Source organism: Misgurnus anguillicaudatus, chromosome 18, assembly GCF_027580225.2.
Source record: "Misgurnus anguillicaudatus chromosome 18, ASM2758022v2, whole genome shotgun sequence".
Taxonomy (NCBI): domain Eukaryota; kingdom Metazoa; phylum Chordata; class Actinopteri; order Cypriniformes; family Cobitidae; genus Misgurnus; species Misgurnus anguillicaudatus.
In genome coordinates this window covers 8,140,078-8,152,281 of record NC_073354.2, presented here as the reverse complement: position 1 = coordinate 8,152,281, position 12,204 = coordinate 8,140,078, and the positions used below count along the sequence as shown (strand labels likewise).

At 39.0% G+C, this 12,204-nt stretch overlaps 1 protein-coding gene across 1 annotated transcript; it reads right to left on the bottom strand.

The window, feature by feature from the left end:
- Positions 1 to 285: 285 nt before the first annotated feature.
- leg1.1 (liver-enriched gene 1, tandem duplicate 1) lies at positions 286 to 12,139 on the bottom strand. The gene is made up of 7 exons (XM_073855778.1): positions 12,102 to 12,139; positions 6,897 to 7,267; positions 2,993 to 3,085; positions 2,724 to 2,908; positions 2,485 to 2,606; positions 795 to 1,033; positions 286 to 644 (listed from the first exon to the last, which is right to left on the bottom strand). The coding sequence occupies exons 1-7, from the start codon at positions 12,122 to 12,124 to the stop codon at positions 493 to 495; spliced, it is 1,185 nt and encodes a 394-aa protein (XP_073711879.1). The 5' UTR covers positions 12,125 to 12,139; the 3' UTR covers positions 286 to 492.
- Positions 12,140 to 12,204: the final 65 nt, after the last annotated feature.

Below are 12,204 nucleotides of genomic sequence, written 5' to 3'. Positions count from 1 at the left end.
AGATGCTGAAAATCTGATGCTTAGTTGATGGTAAAAAGTGTGAATGCATACATTTACAGGACCGTACATGCATGCATACATGACTTTTATATGTTGACTTGATGTTTTAACAAGGTCATCATAAGTAAGTCATTAGTCTTCTGTTTTTTTACCTGAGGATACATCAAGGACTGCAGGTTTGTTTGCAACAGTATGTAAAGACACACATCTTGTGGAGAAACCAGTTTTATAGTTTTGTGTAATCTGCCTGGCTTACTTAACTGTGGCAGTCAGACAGGAGTCATGTTTGATTTTGATTTAACTTTAATTGTTATAAAGGTACTAATAAATGCAAGCGGTGTTTACGCTGGATATCATGTTTACATCTGCGATGTAGGGTTTTAAGTCCCACAAACTTCTCACCAAATGAAGTGTAAACAGCCGTTGGCGCACACTACAGGATTATCGACCTGATTTTCTCTAAGAAGATCTTTCCAGATATGATGTTTGGTTTCAGCAGCTGGATGACATCTCTCTCAGGATGGTTATCAGACTGGAAGTTTCAAACTTGGGGTCGAGAATGAGATTGTAGAGGAGGGCTTGACCTTTCTCGCGAGTCTGAGGCGAACACATCGCCCTACGCCACAGATACACTAGAGATCCACCTGTGTTACAGCAGATCAAAAGAGTTCAGTTACAGGGTTCTTCACAAACATTTCTGTTGAATAACAGTGTTTAACAACAAGCCTTTATCTTTACAGAATAAAACTAAAATAATCTGTTCGATCTGTTTTTCGAGTCACTGTGATTCTCACCAAGTACTTGATTGATGCGGTTTATCCAGTTTAAGATAGAGAGCGTATGATTCTCCTCAGTGCTGAGATCAGAAATGTTTGGAGGACTGTCGTTCTCCTGAAGGACACGGCTGGGCAACGGAGACATTAACTTCTCTGTTCTCTCAATGTTGCCGTGAAAATGAGCGGCAGCTACATACGCCGCAGAGTTGAGCCAGTTCTGTCCAAACCGAACCTCAGGAGAGGAATACAATTTCTTTCTACAACACATGAAGATAAAAGAGAATGTGAATGTGAAAGAGAATGTGTAGCCCGTCATGTGTGTGGCTTGTAATTTTTTAAAATATGTGTTTGGCGTGTCGAGTGAACCTATGTGCATCACGTGTCCCGCCAAAATAAGTGCCCGCTGCAGACGCGCCCAAAGGGTCTACGACAAAAGAGACGCTTGCTTTGCCAGATACTCGCATAATCTCATGCGTAATGCAGAGTTTAGTGTTAAGGGAGTGTCTTGCATGTATTTTGTGAATGTGAGCGTCTCTTTTATCACAAACGGCTTTGACGCGTGTGCAGCAGGCACCCACCTTGACAAAACACGTGATGCACATGGTTCACATGACACATATTTTGAAAACACGAGCAACACACATGACACTCCGAACACTTATTTTGAATTTGCGCCCCTCGGAAGAGCAGCCACGAGCCGCCACTAGCTTAGAACGGCTTAGTTTCAACCAATCAGAATAAAGGACCAGAACTGCCCATTTTATAAAACATGTTTTACTGTACACTTACTGTACATAGTACACTTTCATTGTCATGAATATTAGCACACTGTGTTATAATACCCGTTAAAGTATGGCCACATTTTGCTCGTATGATTTTTCTGTAATGCGACGTGTTGAAAATGTTTATAACCCTATCATTTATTTAGCTAAAAAGACTGTATTTAGCTGTATAAAGACCTTTCGTAATGAACCGTTATGTTTTTATTGCCTTAGAATGAGTTTTTATCTACATACACTGAGGGTCCCCTTACATGGAAGACGCCATTTTGTGCCGCCATGTTTCTACAACAGCCCTTAACGGACAAACTTTCTTTACTAAGTTGTCTGTGGCGACTACAGTAGCTTCTCTATGCGTTTCGGTGAACGGTGGACTGAGCCGTTGGTTGCAATTCGCAACCTCACCACTAGATGCCGCTAAAATTTACACACTGCACCTTTAAAAGGGACATTTGACAAGACTTTTTTAAGTAAAGTAAATCTTTGGTGTTCCCACAGTACGTATGTAAAGTTTTAGCTCAAAATACTATATAGATAATTTATTATAGCATGTTAAAATCGCCACTGTGAGCTAAAATGTGCTGTTTTGAGTGTGTCCTTTTAAATGCAAATGAGATGATGCTAATGCCAACACTGATCGCCATAATGGTGGTTTGTTGAAATTGAAACTCAATTGTGCTGTCAATTATTTATATCTCTCTGCACTAAATGGATAGTGCAGATTAAGGGGTGGTATTATCCCTTTCTGACATCACAGGGGAGCCAAATTTCAATTACCTATTTTTCCACACCAAAACTAAGTTACTGGGTTTTTCTTTATCACATTTTCTAGGTTGATAGAAGCACTGTGGACCCAATTAAAGCACTTAAACATGGAAAAAGTCAGATTTTCATGATATGTCCCCTTTAAGTAAAAAATGCCACAACACCTTTCACTACATGCAAAAGAGACGGTTTGTAAAGTCTTCTCCTCTGCTGCCCACAGCAAACCCAAAATTCTGTCCTTCTTGTTGAAATCTGTGTCTTCAGATTCATGGATGAGACGCAGAGACTACAGCGAAAGAAAAACTGATATTCTAAGTACAGAACTAACCTTGAAATTTCATCATATATACAATTATTTTAATATTCATAATATCAGAGAAGACATGATGACTTGATGTTAAACCTGAAAGTATGTTTGCCATGTGTTCATAGCATGGTTATGGTTGGTAGAGCATTGAGTGAAACTGGTGCAGTAATCTTCAGGAACATCAGCTGGACCTTTTATATGAATCTGATTGACATCCTGCTCAACTACACCTGAGTGAACCGCTGCCAGGAACGGTAACACAGACATGTAGTAGTTTATACCTACAGACGGCAAAACACCAGTGTGAGATAGATAATACAGAAGAGATTTTTACATGTAGCAGTAAAATAGAGAAGTGCACTTACATCCATACCAGCTGTGAGGAGAGATGCATACAGGCTCTGAACTCTCCAGTCCACATGTGCTGATGCTGCTGGGGGTCGGGTCCGTCAACCGGCCTGTCATAAAGTAGTGCTGTGTTAGTGTGCTTTCAAACACGTGTGCATACCTTCTTATAGCTCAAACCTTATAGTTTTAAAGGGCAGGTTTATGGGATTTCATGCATTCTGACTTACTAACACAGTTAAAGAGTTGGATTTACTTTATAAACCTCCATATCTGGTCTATTGAGCAACTCAACTTACTGAATTACAGCTGGACTGAATATCAGTAAAAAATTATGAAATGTCTTATGGGTAATTGAGATAAGCTTTCCATTGATGTATGGTTTAAGATGTATGGAAAAATCTGCAATCTGAGGGTGCAAAAAATCTAAATATTACTAATGATCAATACATTTTTTATATATTTACGGTAAGAAATTTACAAAATATCTTTTTGATCTTTATTTAATATCCTAATGATTTTTGGCATTAAAGAAACATTTATAATTTTGATACAATAATATGTATTGTTAGCTATTACTACAAATGTACCCGTGCTATTTATCACTGGTTTTGTGGTTCAGGGTCACATATTGATCTTATTCATAAATGATTCATATATATTGATGTTCCTGTGTTACATGTATGATAACTTAAACATCGCAGAGAAAAGTTTAAAATCCAACAGGTCATTTACACACAGAAGATCAATGTCTACAACCTATAGACAATGACAGCAAGCTTTCTATCTGTCTTTCATTGCTAACCAACTACATTGAAACAGAAATATTTAATTCCTGTTTATTGTCCATTTCTCATTTACATTTTTTAAATTTACATATACAATAACCATATGTTAAACAGTCTAATCTCAACATTAGTATATCTGATCGAAATAAAAAATACTTATACTTTTATAAATATATTGACATAGTACTTCAATTCAGCGTTGAAAGCATGTATATTATAGTGAAAGCTTGGGCGGGCGGTTGACTGTATTTCATGCATTTTGACTTATTAACAAAGTTACAAAGAGATGTATTCTTGGGTAAATATTGGACAGAACACAACGTTGGGTTAAAATTGACCCAATGCTATTTCTGAGCCAAACTCATTCCTCCTCTTTTCTACACGTTTTGGAAGGTTTTTCAAACATGGATAACTGTTACGTATTATGGACCCCAATTCCTTTTATGGGCATTTCATCCGGAAAAACACGCCCACACTTCAATAAGAGTGAGAACGCACATTATTAGCATTGTTCCTTTGAGTAGAAGTCACAAGCATCAATGCAAGAGACAACTTTGTTATATACCAAGATCAACAATGGCACAATGAAAGAAGTGTGTTTTTGAAAGTAAGGAATAAACCTTATTCAGCTTTCCAAGTAACAGTGGATATAGTTTGTTTTTGCAAGATACTTGTGAATAGGTTTATGAACCCTACTGAAAAATCCAGCCAAGACCAGCACAAGCTGGTGAGCTGGTCCTAGCTGGTCCCCAGCTTGGTTTTAGCTGGTTTTGCTGGTGTAGGAAGCTGGTTTTGCTGGTGTAGCAAGCTGGTCTAGCTGTGTTTTGGTCACATTTTAAGCTGGTCTAGCTGGACTCAGCTAGTCATGCTGGAATACCAGCTGGCCCACCAGCATGACCAGCTTTGTCAGGCTGGGAGGACCAGCGTAAACCACCTTAAACCAGCCAAACCCAGCCACCAGCTTATGCTGGTTTTAGCTGGATTTTTCAGTAGGGAAGACGATTTTGAAGACGATTGCTCCACAAACAATGCCCAGCTCAACTCCGGATTTACAACTGAGTGATGGAGTGGTCCCAATGTTAACTCTTTCCCCGCTATTGACGGGTTAACTTATCAATTAAGAGAAAACGCTCTATTGCCAATAACCAGTTTTTCCGGCAATCCATATTTTCCCTATTATCCACCAAGTGGTGCTTTTATCCAACTTATAAAACCTGAAAGTATTCCCTTAGAGCAAACAGTTCAAACTCTGTTTATGTTTTGATAATCCATCTGCATCTGATCTCTATCAAAAGTCCTTCACAAAAATGCAATTATGTCAGCTTTTTGTTTAAAATTTGGTCTTTTTGAAGAAACCTACCCATATTTGAGAGGTGATAAAAAGAGAACAAATGAAGATAGGGTAAGATGTTTTTTTTTAAGCAGAGGGTCTGTTCTTTCATTTGATATATTGTATGTTTATATATTTAAAGAAGAACATTTTCTGGAAGGCATTACACTTTTGTAAAAATCATAAAAAAATGCTGACCCTGGGTGGCAACTTTTTTTAAAACGCTGGCAGGGAAAGAGTTAAAGACCCTGTTAAGGAGTCGGAACCACAGGCAGCAAGTAAATCAAAATCTAACCTCAAGTGTTTTGTTTGCAATCAGCAAAAGTGCATAATGTAAACAACATGAACATATAGCTGTGCTGTACTCTTAAAGGAACACGCCCACATTTTGGGAATTTAGCTTATTCACCGTATCCCCCAGAGTTAGATAAGTCCATACATACCTCTCTCATCTCCGTGCGTGCTGTAACTCTGTCTGACGCAGCCCCCGCTAGCTTAGCTTAGCACAAAGACTGGAAGTGGGTGGCTTTAGCTAGCATACTGCTCCCAATAAGTGACAAAATAACGCGATCATTTTCCTATTTATGTGTTGTGATTTGTATAGTCAAACCGTGTACAAATAACAAGGTGATATGAGACACAGCGATCTTTTAACAGTATACATACTGAGAACTATATTCTCTGAAGACGAAGCACTGCCGCGTGGGCGGAGTGATCTGCTCGCAGCACACGAGAAGGCCCTGGTGAGGAGCAGAGAGTTCGGTCAGAATTGTGCGGGTCGCTCCGCCCGTGCGGCGGTGCTTCGTCTTCAGAGAATATAGTTCTCAGTATGTATACTGTTAAAAGATCGCTGTGTCTCATATCACCTTGTTATTTGTACACGGTTTGACTATACAAATCACAACACATAAATAGGTAAATGATCGCGTTATTTTGTCACTTATTGGGAGCAGTATGCTAGCTAAAGCCACCCACTTCCAGTCTTTGTGCTAAGCTAAGCTAGCGGGGGCTGCGTCGGACGGAGTTGCAGCGCGCGCGGAGATGGGGGAGGTGTGTGTGGACTTGTCTGGCTCTGGGGGATGCGGTGAATGAGCTGGGTTCCCAAAATGTGGGCGTGTTCCTTTAACTCTTTATCTCCTCCCAACGTACGCTTCCAAGAGTTCAGCCTTTTTCTGAAAAAATGGAAAGGCTGTTATGTATTTTATACATCTGAGAGACACAAAATGTCTCTATGTACAAATGAAGTACGGACGCATGTGTGGTGACGCGATTACGCGTTTGTTTAATAGTCTGAATAGTTTATAAAATAAATTCTTGATCATAGAACTCGTCGAAAATAACAAATTTTTTGGTTTCCTATATACGAGAGAAATGGCTATAATGGATTACCGCTATTTAAAGGGAGTTGTGGCAGCCAATCTGTAGTTAAGATTGTATACATTATATAGTACACATTTTAGTAACGTTAGCTAAGTAAACTTTTTGATACACTTTAGCTATGATTTGAACTAAGGTAATCTACTTGTTATTTATTTTGCTTGTTATTAGGAAATAAACTACTCTAAGGACTTTGTTGTTATTGATTCTTAGCGGAGTTTACCAGAAGTTAAGTTTGTTCCATGAAAGCATTTTGTTTATATTGTTACTCCTGAAACCGTCTATAGGTACCCAGGATTAACATGAGATTGGCAGAAACTGTATTACGTGATCTCTAATCTCTCTAAAGGATGAAAAAAACAATTGATTTGATAATGATGAAGAGTCATTATATCAGGGTTATATACAGTACAGTAGATCATACTGTACCTGATCTGAGTTTCCAGCCCAGTTGCAGCGGAAGACTCCACAATGGATTCTCTGTTATTCCAGGTCCCATAGAGCTCATGTATGGGTTGGTAGAGTTGATCAACACCTTGTATAAACCCATTCTCTGCAGGTAGTCCCATGGATTCACATGAATCTGTCCATCCTCCAGCTGGGAAAGTTCGCTCGGGGATTTTTCCCATTGAATAGGAAAACCATTCTCGGTCACCACTGCTGCTTCACAAACCAAAGCTAAGAGGAGCACAGATGTCGTCGTCCAGATGAAATACATTTTGGGAGATCTGCTGAGTTCAGACTGCTGATGTGATGTGGACTGGAAAGAGGCATTTATCCCTGGAAAAAGGACTTTGATCCTGAATAGAGATAACATGGTAAGGGGTAGAAGTGGACAGAGACATACGTGTTGATGCAAAGGTCATCCCAGATATCATCTGACATGCTGTGATGTGAGGCCGGTTTACACAACAAACATGTTTAAGAGTATGTGGTCTATTTGTCTAAATACTTTTTTTGGGCATTTATGTTACTTCACTTTCTGTTTGGTTTATTTGATCGACTTGTGTAACTGTTGCGTAATAAATGATGTGGTCATGTCACTGTAAGCCCAGACAAGTTGATTTAACTTAGGGTAACTTGCTGCCTTTGCCTTGTTAAACAAACAAGTAACTTGAAGTAAAATCCTAAGATTGCTGAACTGGCCATTTATGTCTCGTTCCAGCAATTCTTGTTAGATTCTTGTTAGGGCCTAATAGGACAGACCACACGGTAACAAAAATAATGGAAATGGACAACGAGAACTTAAAGAAATGAAGAGAATCTCTGGGCGTGTGATTGTGGATGGAAGGAAGTTACCACGTTCCCTGGGTTGCAAATCCACCAGGGTAAGTAAAAGTGTGGGCAGAAGGGCCAACCGCAACCTTGCACTGCCTTGGCAGGTGATACAAAAGGGACCAAAAGCCAGGTCGAAACCACAGAGCCAATGGACCCAATGTTCTAAAAGGCAAAGATTTCACAGTAGAGGAAAGAACTGAATGAAGGCAACATTGGTAAAGAAAGAAGGTCTTAAGGTCAGGTAAAGACTGGCGTGGCTTCACAAGGCTGGAAGTATCTGCAAGTGCAGTAAACGGAAACAGAAAGAACAAGCCAGCTTCTTCAAATACCAATTTAAGCATGCTAGAAAGCTGCTGGAAGAGAAGAAGAGTTGAAAGCTCGAAACCACCAGGGAGCAACAGGAACAGCATGTCAGGGAACAGTACAGTGACCCAGTAAGGAACGTCCCATTAAGAACACCAGGGGCCTCATTTATAAAGCGTGCGTACTTACAGCTTTGATCGTAAAATGTGCGTAGGCAAAAATCCACGGCAAAGTCCATATTTATAAAAACTGTCTTTGACGTGGAAAAGTGCTTAGCGTCACGTCAGGGTCTGAGCAGACGTACAAACTTTTGCTTGTCTGATTGCTGCAGGTTTTTGGAAATATGCCATTCTTTCTGTTTGAAATTAAACATTGACAAGCGCTCTTTTATATGTCTGACATTAATTACGCATCGTTTAAAGGCGGAGATCTGAAACAGCTCGGCTGCGCGCACAGGTTCAGGTTGGTTTGCGGTTTGTAGATTTGGGGGGGGTGCGTGCGTTTTCTGCACATACATTTGGTTTATAAATCACACGTACGCATTTTTGTTAAATGATTGTAAGATCAAATGTAGGATGGTTTTTACGCAGCATTTTATAAATGAGGCCCCAGGTTACGTGCCCAAGCCTGCACCTCAAACTGCTGAGTTCAACATCATGCCCCCCAAGCTCAGTGAAGTTAGGCAAGTCGTGGAGAAAGCAAGGTCTTCATCAGCACGAGGCACCAATTGAATTCCCTACAAGCTCTACAATAACTGCCCCAAAGTACTAGAGCTGCTTTGGTACCTCGTGAGAACTGCCTGGAAAAAGCAACTCATCCCATCCGAGTGGCAAAGAGCTGTGGCAGTCTTCAGCCCCAAGAAAGCAAACTCCAAAGACATTAGCCAGTTCAGAAACATTGCTCTGCTGAATGTAGAAGGGAAAATATTCTTCTCAGTACTGGCCAAAAGGATGAACACCTACAGTGGATATAAAAAGTCTACACACCCCTGTTAAAATTGCAGGTTTTTGTGATTTAAAAAATGAAAACAAGATGAATCATTTTGAAACCTGTTCCAACTTGATTCCGTACTTCCAACCTATATATTAAAGTTAATAACAATAAGAAAACTTTTGTTGTGAAAAAATGGCAAGTAAAGTTGTACAATAACCAGGTTGCATAAGTGTGCACACCCTTAAACTAAAACTTAGTTTAAGCACCTTTAGATTTTATCACAGCATTCAATCTGTTTAAGCACCTTTAGATTTTATCACAGCATTCAATCTTAATGGGTATGTGTCAATCAATTTAGCACTTTTTGAATTTGCAATATTTTGACATTTCTCCTTGCAAAAGCATTTTAAATCTGTCAAATTGGTTGGGTGTCTCCTGTGCACAGCCCTCTTCAGATCACCCCATAGATCTTGGATGGGATTTAGATCCGGACTCTTGCTGGGCCATTCCAAAACCTTGATCTTGTTTTGGTGAAGTAATTCCTTTGTTGATTCGATGTGTGCTTTCTGTCATTGTCATGCAGTAAGGTGAAATTTCTCTTCATTTTAAGTGTTTTGGCAGAAGCCTTTAGGTTTTGGGCCAAAATTGAAAGGTATTTGGAGCTATACATTATTCTATCCACCCTGATTAAAACCCCTTTTCCAGATGAAGAAAAGCAGCCACAAAGTATGATGCTGTCACCTTCATGCTTTTCTGTGGGCATGGTGTTCATTTGGTGATGTGATGTGGGTTTTATTGCACCAAATATATATTTTGGTATAACGGCCCAAGTTCAACTTTGGTCTCAATGGACTATAATACATTATTCCACATGGATTGGGATATAGAAATATTTGTTTTTACAAACTTTAGATGGACTTGAGGATATTTTTGGTTAAAAAATGCTAATAGCCCAAACATGAAGAATTCAGGAGATTTTTGTCACATGTAGGGAGCAAAAAGTACTTGCCAGCTATTGTTACAATTCTTTTGATGTTGCTGTAGGCCTCTCGGCAGCCTTCCTTACCATTTTTTCCTGGCTTTCTCATACATTATAGGTGGATGCCTGGTCTTAGTAATGTCAATGTTGTGCCATATTTTCTCAACTTGTTGATTATTGTTTTTACAGTACTCCATGGTATATTCAGTGTCTTGGAAATGTTTTTAACCCTCTGTTAATTGATATTTTTCAACAATGGGATCATGTACCTGCTGAGTAAGCTCTACACAGACAATGGCTTTTTCAGTGGGATGACACACAAAAAAAATCCTTTAGGACCAGGCACACTTCATTAATAGTTAAAAAGTTATTTTAAGTGATGAGAGGTATGTACTCCTTCATATTTAACTTAAGTCTTAATGTAATTGGTTGCTTCTGAACACTGACACAATCACTATTGTAAAAGGGTGTGCACACTTATGCAACCTGGTTATTGTACAACTTTACTTGCCATTTGTTCACCACAGAATTATTCTTAGTGTTAATTACTTTAATATATATGTTTGAAGTAGGAAATTAAGTTGGAACAGGTTCCAAAATGATTCATCTTGGTTTCATTTTATAAATCACAAAAACATGCAATTTAAACAGGGGTGTGTAGACTTTTTATATCCACTGTACCTGCTTGAGAATGGCTACATCGATACCAACTGCCAGAAAGCAGGAGTCTCAGGCTTCTCAGGGAGCGCAGAGCACTCTACAATGATCTGGGACCAGATCCAGAAGGCCAAGCGGGAAAAGATAGACATGCACGTCGAATGGCTCAATCTTCCCAATGCGAATGGATCAGTCCCACACCAGCTGATAAACTATGCTATGGAGTTCTTCCATGTGTTCTCCTGCATAAAGAACATGGTTGTATCTTACTTCAGTGACTTACAGATGTGCTTTGCCCTCCAAGATTTCACCACTGGGTGACAACAGTTAGAAGTACACTCTCAGAAATAAAGGTACAAAAGTTGTCACTGGGACAGTACCCTTTCAAAAAGGTACACCTTTGTACCCAAAGAGTACATATTAGTACTTTGAACTGCCAAAATGTACCTTTAAAGGTACATATTTGTACCTAAATGGTACATATTAGGACCTTTTTTAAAGGGTACTGCCCCAGTGACAGCTTCGTACCTTTATTTTTGACAGTGTAAGAATCACCATGGGTTGTGTCATCTCTCCTATCTTGTTCGTGTTAGCCTTTGAAGTAATCCTTGTCGGAGCAAGACAGATGCTTGGAGGGATCAAGCTGCCCTTTTGGGCAGAGGTTACCTCTGAATAAAATCCAGAGACCACATTATCTGAGACCAAAACAAGACGAAGTCCAAGAACAGTCGACATTGAACATCAAAAAATGGTCTTGAGACCAAGATGGATCTTGAGTACTACAACACTAGTTAGTTCTACTTGCTGTAGACCTCAATATACCACATTTAAAGAAATTTCTGAACACTTCCAAGCTATAAATCTCTCAATTTAAGAAATAGTTAAGATATTGCCATTTTGAATTGAGTCTGAATTAAAATTGAATTGAATTCTGTCTATAGAGGGTATGCATTGACGTCACTTTTCCACGTAAACACGCCAGGGCACACCCTGTTAAGTGGCAAAAGTTCAACAAAATGGCTGGTTTTCATAGTGGGTGCTGCAAAAATGCCAGTAAAACTGACTATTATCAGCCTAAATTGAATTTAGTTGGACTTGATGGCAGAGGTGGACAATACTTAGTTACATTAGTTACATTTTCCAAGCATCTGTGCTTTATTAGGTTGTTTGTATTGGGAAAAACATTACTTCACTACATTCTAAAGCATAGAATCATACTGTGTATTCTTTAATATTGCATATTAAAATATATTTAATACCTAATTACATTAAAATTGTGTACTTTTACTTGAGTAAAAGTACGGTAATGTACTTAAACATTAAATGTTAAACAAAAACTTGTATTTATGAAATATAATGGTAATATGCTTTGGAATGTGTTTTCCAAACAATAACACGGATAAAATACAAACACTTGAAAAAATACTTTTAAGTAGAAAGTAAAACCTCTGCTTGATAGTGACCCTAGCAACTTATCAATCCACCTGTGGTTTGTGGACGTTGGCATGAACGATCAATTTACTTCTCCTTTCTGTGTTTCTTGGCAGTCTGTAAAACGATAGTTCAGAATTCTTGTTAATCTGTTAG